The sequence below is a fragment of the Homalodisca vitripennis genome, chromosome 8 (genome assembly GCF_021130785.1).
Source record: "Homalodisca vitripennis isolate AUS2020 chromosome 8, UT_GWSS_2.1, whole genome shotgun sequence".
NCBI classification, from domain to species: Eukaryota; Metazoa; Arthropoda; class Insecta; order Hemiptera; family Cicadellidae; genus Homalodisca; species Homalodisca vitripennis.
The window spans coordinates 15,494,103-15,521,243 of NC_060214.1; the positions used below are offsets into that span (position 1 = coordinate 15,494,103).

At 32.0% G+C, this 27,141-nt stretch overlaps 1 protein-coding gene across 1 annotated transcript in view; it reads left to right on the forward strand.

Moving 5' to 3' along the window:
• Window positions 1–2,008: 2,008 nt before the first annotated feature.
• Window positions 2,009–27,141, forward strand: part of LOC124368029 (endoplasmic reticulum resident protein 44-like) — a gene marked incomplete at its 5' end in the record, with an annotated part of 55,529 nt that continues 30,396 nt past the window's right edge. The window contains 3 exon segments of the mRNA XM_046825301.1: window positions 2,009–2,047; window positions 2,049–2,070; window positions 7,086–7,241. Of these exon segments, the coding sequence (XP_046681257.1) occupies window positions 2,009–2,047; window positions 2,049–2,070; window positions 7,086–7,241 (217 nt within the window).

Consider the following 27,141-nt stretch of genomic DNA (forward strand, 5'->3'; position numbering starts at 1 on the left):
ACTGGCTGATGTTGATTAATTTCTGTCAATCATTGAAATCTGTGATTAAACTGTTATGATGAACAGCTTCCTCCCACTTTGAGGATATTTAGAGAAAAACCCAAATTTTCCATCTTTAGATAACTTATTATGTACACACTGTAATTTATCGTGGCTGGGAATGTCTATTTTGAGTTAAGATAATAAATGAGAACTTAATCATTTAAATAACAATTAAAAATTTATAAAAATTAAATATCCTTAAAAATTTACTAAAAATTCCCTAAAAATATAAAAAGTCTCATAATAGTGTTTTGAAAAAACATAAAACTCTACTTCTTATTTGCTTGTATTCTGGCATGTGAGTAATATTTCACAAGTGTATGCTACACAATGTTATACAAAAACATAAACACACACACACAAATTTCTACATTATTTGCCTTACATCCAATATTTCTCAATTTTTTCAATTACTTTTTTAACAACAATTATTATTATTTAAATAATTCAGTATTACTGATATGTAATGCTGAAAGATTGTTCTTTAATGTTTAAAACGGGTCAAGAACTTTATAAGGAAACAAAAGTGGGGAATGAGCGGTTGACTGCACTTTCTTACTTTCTATCCATTATGGGAGAATTTCAGTCGTCTTCACGCCCCCAAAAATCTTTCCGGATACGTAAATCTTGATTCTTTACAAAAAAAAAACATTAAATAGGCATTATATTGTTTGAACTTTCAATGATACATGATGAAAACGCATAAGATTTTTATGAAAACAAGAAGATTTTTTCAGAACAGAATCAATTCAGTACCATTAGTTTGTGGATTGAATGGAAAAATAATCTGGAAAACTACACACATCAAATTTAATGAAGCAATAATTTTGTGGTTGAGTCATTTTATTTAAGTTTTTTTACTGTTATTTTATTTCAGTAAAATCTAACACATAGTTGAGCATGAGTCCAGTGATGAATGTAGATTGGAAGGTCATCAGTTTAGCAGAATAAAGATCACTGTTCCCAGTATTAGACCCAAAAGGAACACCACGCATTATCAGTAATTAAGGTCTATCTTGCTCTGTTGGATCTGTTGTTTGATGTGTTTCATCTTCAGTTATATTTTGTGTATTTCATGATTATTTATTTTCCAGACCCAAAAAGAAGATGACTGAAGATGACATGGCTCAGCGTAAAGGCAAGATCTGAAGTGGCCTACCACTTCTGTATGTGTACAGATATATCAAAAAATTAAAGTTCTCCGAAGAGTCCAACATCATCAAAGGCTTCTGGGTTTTAAATTCTGTAGAGTAAAACGATTCTGGATTGTCATTTACAACCAGAAAAAGTTCTTTAATTCTTAGATTCAAAACATTGTAAGAGCCAAAAAGTATGTTGTTTTAATTTATTTTAATCAAAAATATAAATCTTTAAAAGTGAAAGAGGTGTTTTAGCATATGCTTGGTATAATTTTATACTTTTTAAGTATATCACAAATTGTCATCAATGTCTGCTAGTGAAATTATGTTTGATATGAATTAAAAAGCCACTATACAACTAAATTGTACCTTAATTTGTCTATATGGCAAAAGTGTAAATAGGACAAAACTAAATTGTGTTACAAATATAAGAATAGATAGTACTGATACACTCTTCTATTTTATTTAATAGATTTTTTAATTACTTTAACATTTATGTAGGCCAAAGATGTGTTATTCAATTGCAAAGGCAATATAAAAAAATAAAAAATATATAAAATATAAGGTCTATTTATGAAACAGTTTGTTAACTAAGAGATATTTATATGAAATGTTAAAATGTAAACCTTTTATTAATTAATGTTATTTTATAAGAAACTATTGTGTATTATTTATTATTCATTATCGTTTTATTATTCATCAATTTTTTTATATTTGATTGCCATTTGATTTTTGGCCCCCCCCCCCCCCACCCCCCCCCCCCCCCACCCCCCCCCCCCCCCACCCCCCCCCCCCCCCACCCCCCCCCCCCCCCACCCCCCCCCCCCCCCACCCCCAAAAACAGTGGAGCCGTTTCTCTAACGCATTGCCACTGTAGATGCAACCTTAGGTATGTACAATCAGTAATAATAATTAATTGAATAAGAATAACAGTTGGTTCTTAACTGAAATTGGTGTATTCAACATGAAATTTGACAAATAACAAAAAAATTGAAAGTGTTTGCACATCATTCCTAAACCTGGAAAGTATTGATGTGGAATTTTACATGAACCTTTTCTATATTCTATTGAAAAATGTCCGCTACCTCAATATTTGTATTCCGATTCACTGCAGGATATACTCCAGTATAATTTATTTGCTGTCTGTTCTCATGTAAGTTGATGTCTACTTAAATACTAAAATGCTTGTAAACCATTTTAGTATTAATTTATATTATAGTAAACGAATGTTATATTTATCTTCATGATTCTTAAAATATAACATTCCATCAGGGTTTAAGCTGAGATGGAAATTTGGTAAATCTTAAGCTCAGCGACTACCGCTCCGATCGCCGTAATTTTTTGCATTCTAACACAGTGTTAACATATAATTTCACCGAAAATAAATTAGTCCCGATTATCGCCGTAGCCGTTTACTCCCCCCCCCCTCAAAAAAATGTTTGGAAAAAATAAAATTAAAAAAAAACCTGACTGGACAGTGCATTTATTCGTTTTTTTGGTGTTAGGGCCTATTAGTTCGTAGGGCACGTAATTTCACCGAAAAAAGTAGTCCCGATTATTGCCGTAGCCGTTTACTCCCCCCCCCCAAAAAGATTTTGGAAAAAATAAAATTTGAAAACCTGACTGACAATGCATTTATTCGTTTTTTTTGGTGTTATTAGTTCGTAGGGTAGTAGTCCAATGTACTAATTTCTAGTATAAACTCGTCTTATCTTATCAGTAATAAACGCGCGCCGCTTATCTTTTGCCTGTAATGAAACCTGCGTTAGTTCTGTCTGAGTGTTGTGTGTGTAAGCAGTCATGCGTGATCTGGGCTTGGACTTTGCAAGCTCGAGTTAATTTTTTTCTAAAAGAGCCAAGCAGCGCGAAGCGCTGCGCAGCGGGCAAGCATCGCGTGATCTGAATTTTGAATAGGCAAGCTAGGGTCTTTTTAGCGTTTGACAAGAACCATCGCAAGCCATGTCAATAACTTTACTAATTATTCCTTGTCCATGTGGGTTTGTTTGTGTACGTCTGTCGGGTCAATCGAAAGCCGTCCTATAGGTCACGTGACCCGTCCGGCCAATCGGAAACCTTCCTGTTTGTCACGTGGCTACTGTCAATTCATCAAAACGTCCATGGTCGGCCATTGTTTTTAGTTTGAATAGTCGAAAATCTTGTTATTTATGTGTTTTGTAATTGCCAACATTGTACTGCCGTAAAACGTGGTTTTTATATGTTAGCGATAATCGTGACTATTTTTTTCGGTGAAATTACGTTAAACCTGTGTTAGTACGAAAAAACCTTACGGCGTTCGGAGCGGTAGTCGCTGATCTTAATATTTACCGGAAATTTTTGTAGCGAAAATTCTACAAGCTCTTCAGACTTTTCAGCAAAAATGTTTACCTTTTAGCACTTATTAATAGTATTGGTATGACATCAAGATTACAATAATACTTATCAAAAACAGTCTGCAGTTCTACAATACTTTACCCTCCAAAACCAATATTTATATCAATAAATATACTGCTGTTAAAATATTTAAAACCTCATTAAACAGATTTTGTTTTGAGCTTTTATTAAAAACAGTAGTAGTTAGAAAATACAATTTTTAATTTACTGTAAAAATATATAAACAAACAAAATCTTTTCTCAATTTAAAATACAAAATAAAATGAAATAGTATGGTTATTTTTTTACAAAACAAGTTACTTTTAACATCAGTTTATCTTTAAAAAAACTAATTAGGCTCTACCAACATTATCTTTCTCAATCTTTGTTTTGTAAACACCAATGTTCATTTTATATTTTATGTATATTTCAACATTGACTAGTAAGTAAAAATAAGATTGACAACAGTTTGAATTGATTAAGTTATGCTCTTATGTATTTTTGCTGTATGTAATTTATTTATGTACGTTAGTTAATGTATTTTTCTTTAAGATGTAATCTTAGATAAATGTAGTAAGATACTTTCAATATTATCGTAGTGATCTGCACATCAAGTCCTTATCAGATAAGACTGATTATTTTCAGACCTTTCCTTGTCTATTGTAGTTTATCTAACCACGCAAATTGTTAGTGTGGTTAGATTATATTCCATAATAATCTTGTTTATAAAGTCTGTATTTTAGTTAATAAGGTTAATTATTTCATGTTTAATCCTCATTGAAATGGATCTTTCTATTAGTAACTTCAACAGACATCATTAAAAATTCTTTAGATGTGTTATGCCTAACCTTTCACGAATATCTGACATTTAAAAATAAAATCTGACTGTAACATAACCTCAAATCTCCAGCACTAAGTTACAGACGCCAAGACAAGATGTTTAGAAGTGTACAATATGCGTTTTTGGTTGTGTCAGCCACGGCACTGTAGTATCAGTAACAGAACCGCTTTTATAGCAACAATATAGGCGTTAGTTGTATACTACTCTCGTATCGAAAAGTACAGATAACCTTGTTTGAATGTTGGCCACAAACTAACTAGTTGAATGAAAATCACGGAAGTCAAATTAAATTGTAGCTTGTTTATTTCTGCGTCTAGAAATAAATCAAATTGTTTACAAACATTAAATTTAAGTTTTATTTCGGTAAGAACAAAAACTTTTTACCTGTTTTGGTGCTTTTCAACCAGACTACAATTTTGAACATTCATAAACAGGAAAACTTGCAATCCTATTAAGACCAAAGTTTTATTACAAGATATGTACAATTGTACTAACTTAGAGATTGTAATTTTATAATGATATGGATAAAAGTTGTTGTCGAACCAGTTGTTTGTAAACCATTGTAACTTTCATTCTCAGCAGGTTTGGTTATAAAATCTGCATTGGGCACATTATTCAGCTTATAGTCATTATTTTTGTTTTAAAGGCAATTTATTTTTGTAAACACAAATTAAAACTATAGTTTTAACACCACTTTAACTTAATTAAACAGATCTTTTTCATTTGCTGTGGCTGGCGCCTGCTTGGCACGCGCAAACCGCGCCAGACCGTCGAGGGCGATGTTGCAACGATAGTGCGCGGTCCACTCGCACCCTTAAGTGCAAAAGGAAGCAATAGTAAATTATATTGTTTTTAACATATTGGACCCTTTTACCATCCATCAGCTTTTTCATACGAACTTTGGACCTCCAATGGCAATTTTAACAATGAATAATTTTTAATGTTCCAAATTGCAATTTAGTAGTAAAGCGCCAAAACTGGTACCTTTTTTCATTGTCACAAAACATGGTTATTGTTTCTAAATAATTTGCTTTATAACATCAATAATTACCAATTAATTACTTGAACCTTATCAAAGAACCCCCTTATTAAGAGGAGGGAAAATCCCCCTATTTTTACATATTTCATTTTCCATGTTTCTATTTTACATTTTACATTTCACATTGCAAATTTCACATTTCAAATTTTTTATTTTACATTTTTCATTCTATATCTTACATTTTTAATTTTCTGTTAGATTTTACATTTCACATTTTATATTTCACATTTCATATTTCACATTTTATATTTCAAATTTCACATTTCAAGTTTTACATAGTTTATTTTACATTATCCATGTTCTATTTTACATTTCACATTTTCCATTTCACAATTCAAATTTCACATTCAAAATTTCACGTTTCAAATTTCACATTTTGCATTTCACATTTTACATTTCAAACTTCAAATTTCACATTTTACATTTATACGTCTGGATGCAGAAATAAACAAGCTTAAGTTCAATGTAACTCCCATAATTTTAGCTATATTAGTTAGTTTGTGGTTAACATTCAAACTCGGGTATCTATTTTTTTTCATCCGAGAGTAGGCAAACGTTTTCCAACCTGACAGTTTGTTGACTGATGGCGGGCACAGTGTCTATCTAATATTATACATATGTATATGAAATTAAATGTGATATGAATATTTATATCGCTGTAACCTGACTTTCTCGTTTTCGTCGCAATTTTGCGAGACCTGTTCTCAACAGCATTGCATTTTCTCAGATTTAGTGTGGGCTTTGTTTTATAGAATTATAGATAATTGTCACCTCTGGAGACCTTAGCACTCAATGTCCACCTCCTTCTCATGACTCATCTGATGTGAAAAGATGTAAAAACATCATAATCTTGAGGAACATGCACATACTTTTATGCAACCATTTCTTTGCTTTGAATATCTGCATTTTGCCCTGTAAACAGTGAGCTCAAATTTGGGGAGGGGAGGGGGATTGTTGTAATTTTTATCGCAAGAATCTTTCCTCTGGGTGTCACTAATCCATTTAACTAACATGTTGAAAATAATAAAACCCTCAACCAAAACATTAGTTTCTTATAGACTTAAGTAATCTGCCATCTAACGAGCATTTGAATTCTATAATTTAATGTTTTAACTAGACACAACATTTGCCAAAATATAGTCTGTGTTAGTGGACGTATTGGCCGAAATTAATCTTTGATATGCATTTTTAGAATTTTATTGTGGCCTAACGTATTTAGTACTGATTGTGAACTTACTCAAAAATCCTTCTAAAAGTTTTTCAACCTTAAAAACCACATTGAGTTTTGGTTCATTGTTCTTCTCTCATCGGATCCTTTACTGTAACATATGGATGGCATTATTTATTTTTGGTTGTGGTGAGGTCCTTTGTACATAGATTTGTCCTTTTATATGTTTAAGGTCTAAAATGTGAAATTAATTGGAAGACACAGAGTTCTAAAACTTGGGAAAATTAAATATAAATTTCAATTTACAATTATTGCAAGCGTAGAAACATTTTACTGTGCTTACATTTAAAATTATTTTTGGTTATTAAAAGATAGATGGAATGATTCCAAACCATTTTTTGTTCCCAAGTGACTCTTACCGATGATACTCATAAGCCTAAAACTCACTGACTAACTGTGAATTTAAAAATTGATTCTCTGTTTCAGCTTCAAATGAGTTAGTATTCATCAACTTCTATGCAGACTGGTGCCGGTTCAGCAACCTGTTGGCGCCAATATTCGATGAGGCTGCAGACAAGGTTGCGGAGGAGTTCCCCAACGCTGGTCAAGTCGTCATGGGAAAAGTAGACTGTGATAAAGAAAGTAAGTCATTGGTTAGAGTTCTTACTTAAAATATTACGATAGAGAAATCTTGTACAATAAATTAAAGAAAGTTATTGAAGGATCAAAAAGCACATAATTTTAAAAGGAATATAACTATAAATGTTGATTTCTTTTTGTAAGTGGTTATCTATAATTAACTGTTAATCCCCTAGTTGATGCAAACAAGTATTAAGAATACTCTTTATCATTATATAGCTTAATAATAATATTTTATTGCAGTAAAGTTTTTTACTAATTATTTACAAGTCATGGTTACAGTTTTCATGTCAAGTCGGTACATCATAAAAGTTTGAAAAAAAATACAGGAATTGAAATCCGAATCTTAGAGAAATATAAAACCATTCTTCAACTACAACATTAGATGTATTTACACACATTAGAAAAATTATACAATTTTATAACAAAATATTATTTTATTTCACATAAAATATTATATTGTGGTTATTAGGTTTTTTTGTATAGTTCACAAATTTAAATAAGAATTTTCCTAGCTCTGTAATTTCAAAGTTGATTTCATGTTAAATTTTGGTTTTATTGATAATCATAAATTTTGTTATAAAATTGTTTAAATTTTTTCTTAGTTCACAAATTTAAAAATAAAAATATAGTTTTCTTCTGCTTAATATAATTTTATTTATTAAGCTTATTTAACTAATAATTCGTTCTTCTAGACTATAAAAAGGAATTTTCCAAAAACCAACATAAAACTTTATTTTTAAATACTCTGAATTAATTGATTTAAAACCTCTATTTATTGTAAAGTCTTAGTATATAACAGTGTAACTGTTTTAAGTTTTCTATAAACGACAAAAATGTATGGACTTCTTGTGTATCGCCTAATGTATTAAACATAATTAATTTACTTTTTACTTAATTCTAATTATGATACAAATTTGGACAATAGGAACACAACTCATTGTGTGTGTCATACGGATCATGGAACTTAAAGTTGTGATTTTGCACTAGGAAATACTCAAATATTTTATGACTACCAATAGTAATTTTTTTATCAGATTTCTCAGAAAATGGTCATGAATGTTGCAATACTAGTTAATGTAGTTTATTGTGTTTTACACACGAGATAAGATAAAAACTATTTCAGTTCATGTAATTAATTAATTGTTTTGGGTTTTCCAATTCTTGTTAATAGTTGTTTGAACTAATTTTAATTTTAATTTCACCAAACGTATTTTGTTACTAAACATTATTTACTTGTCGTTATAAAAACTCCATCTGCATACAGACATTATACATTACATTTTAAAACAATTACTCAAGCCATTAATTTTAATGTTGTACAAGACAGAGAGAGTAGCATGTTAATATTAGTTGAGACTTGCCATTGGCAATTGAATCTCATGTATTAGCTTAGTGTTCCTATTAGTTATATAATTCTCATAGAATTCTCATGTATCAGCTCAGTGTTCCATTTAGTTATATCATTCTCATAGAATTCTCATGTATCAGCTCAGTGTTCCAATTAGTTATATAATTCTCATAGAATTCTCATGTATCAGCTCAGTGTTCCATTTAGTTATATAATTCTCATAGAATTCTCATGTATCAGCTCAGTGTTCCATTTAGTTATATCATTCTCATAGAATTCTCATGTATCAGCTCAGTGTTCCATTTAGTTATATAATTCTCATAGAATTCTCATGTATCAGCTCAGTGTTCCAATTAGTTATACCATTCTCATAGAATTCTCATGTATCAGTTCAGTGTTCCAATTAGTTATACCATTCTCATAGAATTCTCATGTATCAGCTCAGTGTTCCAATTAGTTATATCATTCTCATAGAATTCTCATGTATCAGCTCAGTGTTCCAATTAGTTATATCATTCTCATAGAATTCTCATGTATCAGCTCAGTGTTCCAATTAGTTATATAATTCTCATAGAATTCTCATGTATCAGCTCAGTGTTCCAATTAGTTATATCATTCTCATAGAATTCTCATGTATCAGCTCAGTGTTCCAATTAGTTATACCATTCTCATAGAATTCTCATGTATCAGCTCAGTGTTCCAATTAGTTATACCATTCTCATAGAATTCTCATGTATCAGCTCAGTGTTCCAATTAGTTATACCATTCTCATAAAATTCTCATGTATCAGCTCAGTGTTCCAATTAGTTATACCATTCTCATAGAATTCTCATGTATCAGCTCAGTGTTCCAATTAGTTATATCATTCTCATAGAATTCTCATGTATCAGCTCAGTGTTCCAATTAGTTATATAATTCTCATAGAATTCTCATGTATCAGCTCAGTGTTCCATTTAGTTATATCATTCTCATAGAATTCTCATGTATCAGCTCAGTGTTCCAATTAGTTATAACATTCTCATAGAATTCTCATGTATCAGCTCAGTGTTCCAATTAGTTATAACATTCTCATAGAATTCTCATGTATCAGCTTAGTGTTTGAATTAGTTATTACATTCTCATAGAATTCTCATGTATTAAGCAGAGTGTTCCAATAATTAGTTTCTAACATTCTCATAGAATTCTTATGTATAAGTGGAGAGTTCCAATTAGTTCTAACATTCTCGTAGAATTCTCATTTATCAGCTTAGTGTTGATATCAGTTATATCATTCTCATGTATAAGCAGAGTGTTCCAATAATTAGTTCTAACATTCTCATAGAGTTCTTATGTATAAGCGGAGAGATCCAATTAGTTCTAACATTCACATACAATTCTAATGTATCAGCTTAGTGTTCCTATTAGTTATAACATTCTCATAGAATTCTTAGTACATTAGTGTTAGTGAAAATGTAAATTGACTACATTTGGCACGGTTATCAAACCAAAAATCACAAACTGAACACCTCATTATCGCCTTTGCCAGCCATATTGTTATAATAGTAAAAACACAAACGTGTATTTTGTGAGACAAATCCTGTCCTAACGAAGTGCTCGTGGTAGCAATTTGGTATTGTTTATTGGAGTGTTTATTTTACCATCATTATCAACAAACTGTTAAGTGTAAATAGCACTGTTATCAGCAGTAGAACTGTAGATAGCGTCTCGTGGACTGACACGAATGTGCGGAATCAACCTGTCTGCTATTCTTTAATTACACATACACACAAGCAGTATATTGTTCATTAAGATAAAAGGCATTGAAAGCACATGTACACTTGGTTCCATTCATCGCATGGTGAATGTCTGTCAATTTATTGAATTGTATTCTTCAACTTTATTATTTATTTCAAATACATTACTAATGGAACATTACCAGCACAGTGTTACACAATATATTAACTTTAAACACGTATTTCTTTTACTGTTATCGCATTGGTATTACTGATAAAAATGTTATCTTTAAAGCAACATTTGATCAATATGTTCATATTGCTTTGAAGACATTCAAGTGTAATACATTGCTTTTCTTTGTTAACATTTTAACACTTTTTATAAATTGTTGCAATCATGTTTTTTTTTTTTAATAAATAGATAAAAGGCATTTACACCACTATTCTATTCATTGCATCGTCTGTGACTAATTTATAGGCAGCATTTAAATCACATACGTCCGGTTTCTGAGTTGCATGAATTAACATCCCAATTTTACGGAAATCACTGGTATTTTTTGTTTTATACCATTCTAAGACAAAACTTTAAATAACTTGACATATTCAAGAATCAAGACGCAAGAACTTTGTCTTGAAGCATTCATTGCAACATGGCATTCACACAATTTTATAACTATCAATGTTATGTGAACAGGTTGCTCGTCAATGATATTTATGGAAAGATATATAAAATATTATACATTATTACTTTACAATAGTGTTATGAATAATACATATAATAATATATATATATATATATATATATATATATATATATATATATATACAATTTCAACAAACAAACAAGTTACATATAAAATATTATACAAACAACTTTTGATAGTCACAAATGTAAAACTAGGTTATATGAGCTACATATTTCCCTATAAGAATTCAGTTATTCTTTAATAAGCATTGCTTTTCAATAAATATTTATAGCATTCTTAAAACTAAGACTTTTTCAGCTTCTTAATATGAACAGGAAGTTTATTATAAAATTTAGTTCCCATATAGCTTGGTGAACTTTTAAATAATGTATACTTGTGCACGGGAACCTTCTGTTTATTTTTAAAACAAATGTTATAACTGTAATTATGGTGATTTATATGTTCTGAATTTAATTGACTATGAATAAAAATTAAATAAGTATTAATATACAGTGATGGTATTGTTAAAATGTCTAAATTCCTAAAAAATTCTTTATAAGAAGTTTTATTTAAAAGCAACATGGTTCTTACATATCTCTTTTGAATTTTAAAAACAAAAAGAATAAAAGAACTACTTACTCAGATTTGAATTAGTTCTGCTAATGACTACAAACAAGAATAATAAACCATAATTCTAGTCTTAAGATCAACCAACTCTCTAAAATGTACATTTGATAGCGAGCTGAGCTTAGTCTTTTAGTTAATTATCAATGTATGGTTTCCAGAATAAAGTTTTGTCTATAACCGACACTAAAAGTTTACTATACTCTATAGAAGTCAGAGATGTGTTCTTGAAATCTATTGTGAACCTTGACAAGTCCTTATTTTGAACTGTCTGAAATTTTACAATTTGAATCTTATCACTATTTAATTCAAGACCATTATATGTAAACCATTTTTTCCAAAGGTTCATTAACAATTCCTAATTTTATATCCAGCCCTAGATTATATTTTACTAGGGATGGTATATTTTCAGCATATAATACCAGATCATGCTTATCATCATATGGCAGATAATTTATAAAAAATAATGAATAACAAAGGGTCTAAAATTGACCCTTGAGGGACACCGCTACGTTTATTTGCCAATGATGATATATGTTTAATACCATTATTGTTGAGTGTTGGTCTTTGCTTTCTATCAGCAAGTGCTAATGAGTTATCTGAAATACCATACAATTTTAGTTTTCTTACAAGTAATGAGTGATTTACACAGTCAAAGACCTTACAGGTCACAGAAAATGCCAGCAGTATCCTCTGACCTATCCAAGGCCCCTAGGACATGTTAAACCATTTCAAAAGCAGCTTGAGCGAAATCCAAGATTATGTTCTTGACATTTACATAGTTGTTTATGTGCATTTTTCAAAAACCTTTGATATGCCGAGGAAAATAAAAACTGCAATTGTTGGGATCGTGCCTTTCTCCTTTTTTGAAAAATGGTGTTACATCTGCATATTTTAGTTGTGCACGAAATTGACTAGATAGAAATGACTTGTTGATAACTAAAGCTAAAGGTTGTGAAGTATAAAATGCAACCACTTTAAGTATTTACACTGGGATCTTAACCCATGCTGCAGTCTGTGTTCCTCAGACTTATTATGATACCATATAAATCTTGTGCACTAACAGACTCAAATACAAATGGGACTTGTTTTACTACAAATAACATTACTTAAAAGCTGAAAAGATAAATTTATCTGAAGGATGGCTTAAATTATGAGTGTGTTTACAAACATTGCACTGAGATGATGGGTTATTTGCATGGTATCATTACAAATTTTGTTTTTTATTTTAAGTTTTGTACAGTCACGTTTTTTAATGACATTACTACGTAAACTCTGACTTAACCACATTACACAGAGCTTTACTTTTGTTTTCTGGATCACTTATATATTTACAGTTATACATTTTCTTATCAGCAGCACAAACCTTTTTAGAAATATCCTTGTATTCTTTTACATGTAGAATAACATTCACATTATGACTAGATTTTGCCATTTTATCTATAATATCTTTTTATACTTTGATTTATTACTTGACTCAACTATTCATGTAGAGACAGACAGACCATAGGCATTACACAAGACATTAAACACATGAAACCAGTACAGTGTTGGCTAATGTTTTGTGAAAGTTTGCCTCAGTACACGAGGACAAAAGTGTATAAAGTTACCTATGTATCTCCAAGACATACAGACAATTAATTTCAGAAAAAATATGGCAGTGGCGAGAGCAAAGGGTATTTTGTACTTTAACAGAATATGTAGAATATTAATTCAATTGAATTTTGAGTTTAGCTCCAGTTCACCTTCCTTTTATTGCAGAATCAAACCTTCCTACCATAGGTACGTTATGTGTAGAAAACTCTGTTGCTCCACCGTGCTTAGAGATCGTGTCTATCACATCAAAGTACACTTAATTATGCACCTGATCAGGCAATGAGAGTACCACTTCACCTATTTATAGGTGTCTCTGATGTAGAAACAATGTAAATGAATTGTTTTGAGCTTCTTCGTTGTCGACTTTCTTTGGATCTCTTCAGATGTAGGCCTACATGACTCCAGATTCCAGGAGTCAAGTCTGAGACAGCGTCAGATATCAGACGCTGCAATAAAAGGAAGGTGAACTGGAGCTAAACTCAAAATTCAAAATGAATAGGCAAAATGTCTTATCCTTAATGTAATTAAAAGACCTATATATTTAAATTGTTGTTTTATTTATTGTGTTTATTTTATATGTTTTAAAATCTTTTTTGCATTGTATTTTGTAATAAAAACCAAGTGTCAATAGTATAAAGTATAAAATATACCGCCCTTATTATGATTTATAGTTTTAAATGCATTATTTCCTCTTTTTACATATAGCTATCCTAGATTTAAAAAAATTTTTATTTATTTAGTGTTAATCTTTATTTTAAGTATTTTAATGTAGTTTTAGTTTTCACAAAGCATTACAAGGCTATGATGTAATGTGATGCTTAGAATCAATCAATAAAACAATTATTGCCCATTACATATTTACATGAAACTTACCTTTCGTTCGGGCGAAACAGTAATGGTGCTTGAAATTCAAACTAGTTCTTCGAACTTTTTTATTAGACTTTATTTGGGATATATGTTGAGATCATATAATTTTGTCCTATTTTGGACTTGATGAAGTCATTTTATTACTAAAAAAAATATTTTAACATAGTAATGCTAAAAAATGATGTGACGATTGGTTCAATCGATCAACCAATCAATCAATCAAATTATATTTCTTATTTGATACAAAACACTACATTGGGAATTGTCATTGTGTTAATACTCAATATTACTTGCTAATAATGGCTGGCTATAAATTCAACCAGTGCTAATTTTAGCTTACATAATTTATACGAAACAGGAATATAAATCCAAGAATGTACCATGGAGGTAAAGTCAATTAAATTAAATCTTCTCAAAATAAGTGATTAGAATTAAGCCATCATCCACAAAATATATTGTTAACAGAACAATAGGTTTTGTACATTAATATACTTCTTTAATTTTCGTAAGGCATGGTTGGCTTATTTCAAAATTTATGTTGAATTTTAAAATTGTATTAATCACTTTATAAGCCATGTAATAAACAGAATGTTCAATTTTGAAAGTATTGTGTTTAGGAATGTCCACAAAATTCAAAATTTCTTTTATTAAAATGTCAGTAAAATTTGTTGAAAACCTATTTTTATTCTTCGTGTAGAACTTACAATTTCTAAAACTCAGGGGTTGTCCGCATTGGCCAGCTGTTATTACTGAGATAAATCTTGGAAAAAATAAAAACAAATACAGAGTAACTTTTTTTGGTGACCATAAATCAGCGGAAATCAAACAAGCTGATTTGTACCCCTACCTTGAATATAAAACAAATTTTGGTCAACCAAAGACAGATAACTTTAAAAACAAATTAATAAATCAAGCATTAGTGGAGGCAGAGCAATCTTACTCCAGGAATAAATGTGACGACCCATGCAGTGTTCTCCATGACTCCAACCAGGAACTTGAGGTTACACAGCAGACAGAGGCACAAGTATGTCAGCCAACTATAAACGACATCCAAACAAAAATACAAAACAGCAACGACTCTGACCTGGAAACATCTCTCTCTCTTGCTGCGGAGGCTGGCAACGTACTCCTTTCCGAAAACTATAAATTGAAGCAAGACCTACATGAAATGACTTTGAAAAACTCTCACTTGGCTAAACAAATAATGGACTCTATCCAAATTGGCCAAACTAGATACGAAATGCAAATTGAGAAACTAGAGAAAGAGAATGAAAAGCTTTTAAGTAGAACTGCATCCCTTATAGACACTATAAAACAGCTGGAAATTAAATTGTCTAAAGAGAAGGAATTGCGTATACAATTAGAAGCACTTTTTGAGGAACAAGACCAAGATAAAGAAAAATATATCTGCAAATATGAAAATGATATATTACAGTTAAAGGAAACCATAGAACAATTAAAAAATGAAAACCAAAACATTATCTATAAAAACACCAAAAGCAGTTTAGTTAAAAAAAACTCAGGAACCCAAACTTATCCTACGACATCTGAAACACCAAACAACTCTCCAGTACTCCTCACACAAATCGCACAACTAAGCATCCGGCAAGACACACTGGAACAGCAGATGAAATCACTTCAGGAGCATTCTAAAATTTTAGATTTATTGTGCCTGGCCAAATCTGAGACTGATAAATTCCGAAGCAGTGGAGAAACTATCCCACACCACTTAGTACAAGATCGTACTAAAAACCCCAATGAGGACTTGACCGGGAGAGTCAGTCAAACTCCAACAAAAAAACTGAAATCATTACAAACAGGGAGAGTCAGACAAACTCCGACTAAAAAACTGAAAAATTCAAAAAACATTTTAACAAACCCCACTACCTCATTTACAAACACAAACGCTAACAAAATGAGGAGGGATAATATGTTCAGCGTGTCACTGCAGGTTGCCAAAAGTAAAGCGCAAGTATACTCAGCGGAGGTGCCAACCCCTCCAGTACTGGAAGTTAACATCCCCTCCAGTACTGGAGAGTCGTCTGCAAGAGAGCATGGAAGAGTGTGGCAAGTTGTGAGCAACTAGTTTAAATCATTGTTTAATGTAAAAGTCTTTCAAAAGTGTTCTTTGGATGTTAAATAAGTGAGTGTTTTCTATATTTAAAGCACTGGAATAATAGGTATCAGTTGATTTTTAAGTATTTCATATATCTCTGATCAAGAAAATTGCATGGACATTATAACCTATATTATGTTTTTCGAACAAACATTTAAATGTATTTCACAATATTAATTGTTTTTCTAAAGTAACAAGCTAAAAGTTACAATAAAAAACTTTTATTATCTTTCAGACTAATAGTTGCAAATGGATTATTATTTTATAGTTTGAACGTGAAATTGAGTTATATTGCCTGTTTGCTGTGACATGTTTAAATCAAGTTTGTCTGTTTGATTGAATACCTTATCTACAACTGATAAACATTCCCTCCTATCCATCACAGTAGTTCAGTGGATAACGTCTCTGACTGTTAACCTGGAGGTTACAAGTTCAAATCCAACTGCAGGCAAATATTTTTGCTTTATAAATTTTACTGTGATAATTTTTTTTAGAGTTTTTATTTGTATTTTATTGGATTGACAAAAGAAATAGAGTTTATTTGACAATAACATATTTATTTGTTAAATTGTTTTAACAGGACTAACTTGACTTGTGTGTTCATTTTTTATTATTTTATTATTTGTGTACAGTGTTTAGTGTCTGTAATGGATCAAAGTTGTGTAAATGACTGTAGAGTGTGTGGCAGGTATGCAAAAAGTGCAGCCATATTTTGCACTGGTACTTGTAAAAAATGGATTCATTTTAAATGTATTGGTTTGACATATTCAACAATTAAAAATATGACAGATGAAGAGATAGGGGTATGGTTGTGTCCATTGTGCAGTGAAGCTGAACTGAATGGTTCTAATATGAATAATAAAAATGAAGATGATGATTTTAATCTTTCCCTTTCATTGGCTACGGAATTAGGTAGTGCCATCCTCCAAGAAAATGAAAACTTGAAGCAGGAGTTGCACGAAGTAAAAAATCAAAAGTCTACATATGAACTACAGTTGGAGGATAAAATTCAACAAATAGAAGAAGAAATGAAAATAATATTAAAAACTCATAGTGATAAGGCAAATGAAATGGATGTGTAACAATAAAATCTCTTGAAAGAAAATTAAAAATGGAAAAAACAGCTAAGGGAAGAACTTATAACACAATTAGAACAGGGAAAAAACACTGCTACCCTGATCAATAAAGACTCTGCCCTAGACTCTCCTCAAAATACTGTAATAAAATCTCCAAATTTTCAAACGCAAATTATTATTCAGGAGCTGAATTCTTGTAAACAGGAAATTGTGAACTTGAATACTGTCATCACAGTGTTAGAACAAGACAAAAGGACGTTAGAGAATAATTTGACTGAATTAAAAGCCCAAAATTCAAGGTGTATGCACTGTTTTCCAGTTTTTCAGGATGCCCAATGTAATAACAGAAGAATTTCTAAAAAGCCTATCCAACAAGATAACACAGCTTTTCAGGTACAGTGCAGTAATCAATTTGGGGTTTTATCGCCTGTTGATGTAAATACTCCTAAATCTATCCTCAATAAAAATTGTAGTAAAAACAATAAAACTAGAAAAACAATACTGACTAGGCCAACATCTCCTGAGATCCCAATCCCTCTACAGCCTCAAATAATAATTGATAACAGCCCTTCACATCCCTCCACTGCAATAATAAATGAATCCTGCAAGGCTCATCATAAGATTTTGTTGTGTGCCGACAGCCATGGACGTGATTTGACTTGGAACTTAAATAAATTGATTAAGACACATCAAACAGTAGGTTTTGTAGCCCCCAGTGGTAGAGCCAAGCAAATTCTTAATCCAATAAACATTCAAGGGGAAAAACTGGACGAAAAAGACATTTTGGTGGTGTTTTGTGGTACTAATGACGTCTCAAGGAATGAGGCAAATGAAGCAATAAATATAATCAAAGACACACTTGAAGAACATTCAAATCAAAATATAATACTATTAAATATTCCACATCGATATGATTTAGTGCAATGGTCATGTGTCAATGAAGAAGTTAAGAGGACTAATGGTATTCTACAAGAAATAAGTGATCAGTATAATAATGTCAAGTTGGTGAATGTACATGATGCTGACAGAAAACTTCATACTCGCCACGGTCTGCATTTCAATCATAAGGGAAAACTGTGGCTTGCAGACAAAATTCGTGAGGCAGCTAAGACTTTTTGTGACACTGCTGAAGCTTCCCGGAGCCAGAGTCCAACCAACCCGGATGGTGTGCAGAGGGATACCGAGCCGCAGCTACAGGAGGAGACAACAGCATCGGGTGAAGAAGAGGCAGCCACAGTGTCGGGAAACTCCACATCAATAATTCTAGATCCGTTAAAGTAGCATATGTTGATAATAAATGCAAATTTTTCAATGTTTTCCATCTAAATGTTCAGTCAATTAGGAAGAAAATTGAAATGTTAGAACTTTTATTAGAATCACTAAATTGTAGTATTTTAACACTAAATGAACACTGGCTAGTCATAGAAGAAAGTCAGCTTTTTGTTCCTCAAGGGTATAGTCTTGCAAATATTTATTGTAGAAAACCGCCATTAACTAGAGGAGGGTGTAGTATTTTTGTAAAAAATGGATTGGATTACCAACCTATTGATTTGGAAAAATTTTGTATTGATACTGTGTTTGAAGTAACTGCAGTTTTATTGAGTAAGACCAACATTATTGTAGCAACAATATATCGCACACCAGGTTTAGACCTCGCTTGCTTTCTGTCCTCTTTAGATAGTTGTGTTGGTTTCCTGTACAAAAAGTACCCTTCCAGACATATTATTATTTCAGGAGATTTTAACATTGATATTTTAAAAGATGATTTAAATACTACAAACTTTCTCAATACATTACGCTCTTTAAATTTATACTGTTTAAATCATGAACCTACAAGAAATGTAGCTTGTCTTGATAACATTGTTACCAATATGTTTAAAAATGATATAGAATGTCAGATCATCGAGCCTCATATCTCTGATCACTCTGGTATTTTAGCAGTCTTCCACGACTTTATGGGTAATGATCCAAACAAACAAACATATTTCAAGCGAATGAGGGACTTAACTCCCAAAGCAATAAGAAACTTTAGAATGGTGCTAAGTGCGGTTGACTGGAATTTCTTAAAAACATACTATACAGTTGATTTAGCTTTTAATGATTTTATTAACTTTTTGACAACTTCTTTTGAAGAATGCTGCATGATAAAGAAAATAAAAGTAGATTTAAATAAAAATATATGTAAGAATAAGTGGTTTACACCTGAGCTGAGGTCATATAGAGATTATGTTATGTATTTGTATGATTGCTATAAGAATAATAAAGGTCTTGCTGAAGAAAATTTATATAAAGATGCATATTTAAATGCTAAAAGATGTTATAAAGTAAAAATAAAACAAGCCAAGTTAGAATCTCATGAAAATTATATTCTTAGTTCTAAAAATAAGTGTAAAGCTGCTTGGAATGTTATTAGATTAGAAGCTAATTTAAGACCTGCAAATCAGGAAACAAAAATTGATTCAGAAATTTTTAATGACTATTTTATTAACTCTGTAACAATATCAAATGTAAATAATGTAGCGAGTAACTGTAATATAGCTGCCATCCAGTTTTTAAATAGGTATATATCTGACATGAATATTGAGAATAACGTTTTCCACTGGAAGCAGATTCCTTCAAAAGATGTGCTCAAGTATGTTTCTAAATTGAGTTCATCACAAAGTGAAGATGTTTATGGTTTCTCCAACAAAGTAGTCAAGGAAATAATAGATATTATTCTAGAGCCCTTAACACTTCTTTTTAACATGATGCTTGAGCAGAGTGTTTTTCCAGATACTCTTAAAGTTGTCAAAGTTGTACCTATTTTTAAGAAAGGAGATAAATTGTGCCCCTCTAACTATCGCCCGATATCATTAGTTCCTATATTTAGTAAGGTCTTTGAGTGCTGTATAAAAGACCAACTGTACAATTACTTTGCTGAGGGAGAACTACTAAGTAAGGAGCAGTTTGGTTTTTTACCTGGTAAAAACACTATCAAAGCAGTTGAATCAGTTGTTGAAAAAATCTTAAGAAGTTTTGAATGTAAAGATATGTTATCAGCTATTTTAATTGACTTGTCGAAAGCTTTCGATAGTATATCTCATGATCTGCTTTTAAAAAAACTTCATTGTTACGGTATACAGGGTAAAGAATTGAATTTAATGACCTCTTATCTAAGTAATAGGAAGCAAATGGTAGCTCAAGGTTCTGACGTATCAAAGCTCAAATTAGTTCAAATGGGTGTCCCTCAGGGCTCGGTCCTGGGGCCTTTTTTGTTTATTGTAGCTATAAATGATTTTGCTTTTAGTGTACCCTGTATGTCCGTTTTATATGCGGATGATACAACTTTACTCAATTCTGGTAAAGACCTGATTAGCTTAGACTTGGTGCAAGGTAATGCAATGAGGGTAGCTTGTGATTGGTTTAGAGCAAATTTCTTAAATGTAAACAATAGTAAAACAGAGAATATTTATTTCAGTTTAAGAACTGCTGAAACAAGTGGAAGTAAATCAGTTAAACTGTTAGGGGTACATTTGGATGACAGGCTTAGTTGGGATACTCATACAAGTAGTCTATGTACAAAGCTATCTAGGGTAACATACTTATTACGTAAATTAAGTTTATGTGTAAGTAGAGAAATGTTAATAACATCATATTTTGCCTTTTTTCACTCACTCTTGTTATATGGAATACTTCTTTGGGGTAATAGTAGTGGAGCCCAAAGAGTTTTTTTGTGGCAAAAGCAAGCTCTAAGATTGATTAAGAATGTGAAGGGTAGGGAATCTTGTCGCCCGATTTTCAAAGAGTTCTCCATAATGACAGTACCATCTATGTATATATATTGTTGCTTAATGAGAGTTAAAGAAAATCTAGACAAATATGAGGTGCGTCAAGACATCCATAATTATAATACAAGAGCTAAATATATGTTAAATTTAATACCAGTAAGACTTGAAAAATTTAAAAAAAGTCACTGCTTTATGGAGGTGCAGTTGTTTAATAAATTACCTGATAGTGCATGGACAACGAGTCTAAATAAATTTAAAACAGTTCTTAAGAATTGGTTTAAGGTTGCACCTTTTTACTCTGTGGATGAATTCTTAGTCTGTGATACAAGTACCATAATTTTCTGATAGTCTGTTTTAAATGGTCTGATACATCTTTTTAACTATAAATGTTGTTTTAATTTGTACTGTTTATATGTTAGTTTTAATTGTACCAGTTTGAAATCTTTTAATTTAAGCTCAGCATTCTAGTCAAACTATTTTAATTTGTTATATTCATTTTTCAATGTAAATTTTGTGATAAATTATTCATTTGTGTTTCCTATTTGTAAGTATTTGAATTTTAGCACTGGTGAATATTTATTATGCAATTTTTTTAATATAGTTTTAGAAAGTAAACCACTTATGTATAAACTTACTACAGAAAAACATTACTTATTACTGTGTTATAACCACCATAGAACTTTAATAGATTATATATATTTATATTGTCTGACAATGTCTATTGTACCTGTGTGTATTTAACGACAATAAATCTTCTTGATTCTTGATTCTTAACACACCCAGTATATCCTCAGTTGGGCCAAAACACGCAAATAAAGTCGCTTCTCGGCTTTCCAAGATCTCCACCAGTCTGGGCCAAGATCCGAGAGGAAGGGGAAAGTGTTCAGGAGTTTTTCAACCGGTACATAGAAGAGTACAAAATAATTTCTTTGGGAACCCAGCCTAAACATGAGGCTAAATCAGGACAAGAACATTGCCCGGGAAAGGCCCACCTGTCTACAACAGCTGAAAACTCCAACTCCAATACAGAAAATGATAACTATCCTGACATCCTCTTTAGTGTTTAACACAACCAGGCCGATAGCCATCAGCCACTCTTAGATGGGAACGACACCTCCCAAAGTACAAATCCACAAATATACTCTGACATCTCTACAGACATGAGCACTTTTTTAGAACTCAGTCCCAAGAAACAGGAAAAGCAAACAATTTAACAATCCTCCACCAGAACATAAGAGGACTGGCACAAAAAGTTGACAGGCTAAATCATTTACTGCATGAAGTGTGCCCCAGCCTTCTAGTAGTAACAGAACACGGTCTCAAACAAGAAGAGGTCAAAATTACAGCAATCCAAGGATATACACTGGTGACTGAAAAGAAATTGCAGAAAAAATCACAGGCTGGGAGGTGTTGCCATTTACTGCAGGGAAAGTCTCCTGAAAGACGTAGAAGCTATAGAAATTGCTCACCTCTGCGAAGAACTTCTACTGGAAGCAGCTATGGTTCGCATTAAAGCTCAAGGAAAACACTTTCACATACTTGGAGTATATCGACCACCTGGAGGAAACACAAGAACTAGTGTGGACATATTGTCACACATCCTGGATCATAATCAAGCTCACAATAAATTATTTATACTTATTGGGGATATAAATATTGACAATCTAAAAGAAAACAGCCCAGAGAGCCTGATTTTTAACACTGAACTAGCTACACATAATATGAGAAGATTACCTCTCCCTCCAACCCGTATTACATCTCAGACATCAACATCTATTGACTGTGTTTGCACTAATTTTATTGACCCAGACATTACTGCAACAGTTATACAGTCTGGTCTGTCAGACCATACGGCTCAAATGTGCAAGCTTGGCTGCCACACAGATAAAAACTTGACACAAACCCTTATACGACAACTGAGCAGAAAAAACATCGATACTCTCAAGTCCTTGCTCTCGATCAAAAACTGGGATGCTATATATCATGCTGTGGATACGGAAACAGCTTTTACCACATTTCAAGAAATATTACAGATAGCCTTAGACATTTCCTGTCCACAAAGAAAGACCAAGAAAAAGAATAAAAGGAGACCAAGAAATTATTATGACAAGGAAACAGCTGACTTAAAATCCTCCTATTTAAATGCCCTAAAAAAACATGAAGCTACAGGAAGTGTACAAGACAAAGTTACAATGGTGAGCAGGAAAAAATTGTATGACCAAAAACTACGGAGCCTACAACAAAATGCAAATGCTCAGCTTATAGAAACATCTAATAATAAGTCTAAAGCATTGTGGAACCTAATCAATTCAGAGAAACAATCAAGACAACCCAGCCAATTCTGTCTTAAACTTAACATTAACAATAAAACTGTAGACAACCCAGTGGAAGTAGCTGAATATCTAAATACATACTTTGCCCAGATAGCAGAAATTACTCTAAAGAAGAATAATCAACAACAGAGAGATAACGGACTACAAGAAGAACAAGCTCTCACCGTTTCTCCTATAACACAACCATTTCATTTGACTCCCACAACTATAAATGAGGTAAAATCTATAATCTGCAGTCTAAAAAATAAATCATCCAGTGGCATAGACGAGTACTCACCGAAAATAGTTAAACATTGTACTGAAGAATTAGTCATACCTCTCACAGCAATTATAAACCAGTCATTTGCTGAAGGTCATTTTCCATCTGGACTGAAGGTTTCTAAAGTATACCCTAAATATAAAAAAGGATCACCATCAGAACCTGAAAATTACAGACCCATATCACTGATTTCTACATTTTCAAAAATCATTGAGAAACTAGTTCTGACAAGACTAATGAACCATCTCAAACACCATAGCCTACTCACAGACTGCCAACACGGATTTCAGAAACAGAAGTCAACAACCTCTGCTACCATTAGCCTTGTTGAGACCATCATAGACAGCATCGATAATGAAAAATATGTTACAGCTCTATTTTTAGATTATAGCAAGGCTTTTGACTGCTTGGGGCACAGTCTGATCTCAAAAAAACTTTTAACCCTGGGAATTAGAGACATTTCAAACAAATGGTTTGTAAGCTATCTAAATGGAAGATCTCAAGCTGTGGAGTTACAATCTACCACATCCGGTGTCACAAGCACAGTCAGATCTAATCTGCAACCAATTACCAGAGGAGTTCCTCAGGGATCTGTGCTAGGCCCTATATTGTTCATCCTGTTTACTAACGACTTTCCGTCATTTCTCCAAAACAACAGCACTCACTGTCTAATGTATGCGGATGACACAACCCTTTTAATAAAAGATGACTCAGCAGAAGAACTTTATGTTAACTCTTTAACATCACTGCAAAATGCTCTCATGTATAGCAAAGTCAATGACCTAGCACTAAACCCCGACAAAACAACTCAAGTGCATTTCAGTAGGAAAAAAGACCAAACACCAAGTCTACCCAATATATCAGTAGGTAATCAGGTCAAGTTTTTGGGTATCACAATAGATAACAAGCTTTCATGGACAGAACAAGTAAATAACACCTGCAAAAAAATGAGCACAGGACTCTATGTAGTAAAACGAATCAAATGGATTGGAACTTTAGAAGCTGCAAAAACTGCCTATTACACTTTGGTGGAATCACATATCAGATATGGCCTGGTTGTCTGGGGCAGCTCTGCTGGAAACCTTAATAGAATACTCATCTTACAAAAGAAAGCAGTTAGGACTCTAGCTGGACTGGAACCACTTCAAAGCTGCCGACAAGCCTTCAAGTCTCTGGGTATACTAACAGTAACGGCTCTCTACATACTTGAAACAATCATACATGTTGACAGACTAAACCTTCAAACCAACAGTGACATCCACACCTACCATACCCGTAATGCTTCCAGATACATATTGCCTCAACACCGCACTGCTCTTTTTGGTAAAAAACCATCATACATTGGTAGAAAACTCAAAAATATGCTCCCAGAAAACATCAGAAACCTATCAGGAAATCGACTCAAGAAAGGACTTCAAGACTACCTAGTGAAAAGACCAATATACACCCTTGAAGAGTTCCTGACAACGCCAAGCTGAGAAAGAACTGCACTAATATTGAATGACATAAAATATGTCACCATTTTTTACTTGTATGACATTTTGAATTTTGTATGACACTATTACTGTACTTTATGTTCATGTAATAAAGGAAAAAAAAAAAAATAAAAAAAAAAAATAAAAAAAATAAAATAAAATATATATTGGCATGGCAAAGTTAAAATATTTGTAGACTTAAAAAGAGGTTTGCAGTCTTTATAAACTGATTTATTATGTAACATTCTTATTGCTCGTTCTTCTTTGGAGGACAAAACTTGTATTATAACTATTGAAGACTTCTCCCAACTTGCTCCCCTTCCAGTGCCATATGCATCACAATTTTATATCCTAAAAATTTTTGGATTTTCTGATAAAGGTTTATTTTACTTATTACATGTTATGTAAATAACAATTCAATTTCTGACAATAGGTTGATAGATAATGTCCTTAATTTTAGAATATCTCATACCCCACAATTTCAAATTTTTGTCCTATATAGTTCATAAAATTTTTATTTTTTTAGAAGGACTTTTTCTATTATTTGATACATAGTTTTGTCACCTTGGTATCACTTGGGTGCGTAGTTGTTTGTATTGTTAGTGAGTTTTCTCTGTCAACAATACCCTCTGGACACTACTTATTTCTGGAAAAGAAAGTATTATAATGCCTATAAATAACTCCAGTGGTGAAACAACTGATGGTGAAACCCACTGGAATTTAGTGGTATAGCATCCTAGTCCCTGTTCTATAAGTATGATTCGTTGCATAATTCAAACTGTGGCAAATAAACTAATACTAATACTTCGGCCTCAATTCATATCCAAACATTATAGATTACAAGGGACAACAGAGAAATGGGAATAACTGTGGAATACATGTTTTATTATCAATAGAGAATATTATAACAAATTCCACAGACATTTTTGTTACAAAGATGTCACTAACGATCAGTCAGTTAAACTGTGCAAAAAAGAGGTAATAACATTTGTTGACAAGAAAAGATACATGCAGTTAAAACAAGTTTACTACAAAGCCATAAGTGAAGCTAAAATAAGTCTCGGTGATGAATAATTGATGAAAAATGCAAAAGTAAATGTAGAAAAGCTTGGGAAATTGTTAAAAAAGAATCAGAAAATAATATGCACACAAGAAAAAAATCTGTCTGCAGATGTATTGAACAATTACTTTATAAATAGACAAATAAACACAATAAACATGTTCAAATGATTTTAATTACTTGGATCTCTTAAGGAATATTCCCTGTCCCGAAATCTGTAAAAATTACTTCAGGTAGAAAACAATTGAAAGAAAACACACATGAAGGATGTAGTTAACAAAATGAGCAACTCCCGAAATGAGGATGTATTTGGTTTATCTAATTATGTAATCAAAAGCATATTATTAGCTCTACTTACTTATCTTCTAAACTGTATGTTTATTGAGAGTAGTTTTCCTCAATGTTTAACAATGCAATGTTCCTAAGTGTTTAAAGTAGCCAAGGTGACACCTATTTTCAAAAAAATGTGGCAGAAATAACCCTGAGAACTATCGCCCAGTTGTAATTGTCCCTATACTAATACGTAATTGAATCCTGCAAATTGAAGCAACTGTATGATTATTTTGTAACTAACAATTTTCTACATCCTCTTCAATTTGGTTTTAGACCTCATCATTCCACTATTATAGCTGTTAAGTTTGTTCTTGTTATTCTTAATGGGTTTGAAAAAAAAAAACTTGTTACTGGCTGAAGTTTAATTGATTTGAGTGCCAAATTCAGTGCTGTACAATAAGCTATCATTTTATGGTATTAGAAATGAGGAATTACAACCACTTGAAAGTTACCTTAGGTGTAGAAAACAATTTGTATGTTTAAATAACTATTCTTCTGATGTGTTAAATGTATGTACAGGAGTACCTCAAGGCTCAGTCCTTGGGCCTTTTTTTATTCACAATGTTTACAAATGATTTTAGTTATAATATACCTTCAACATCAGTGCTATACACTGACAAACACACCATTGATTTGCTCTTATATTGA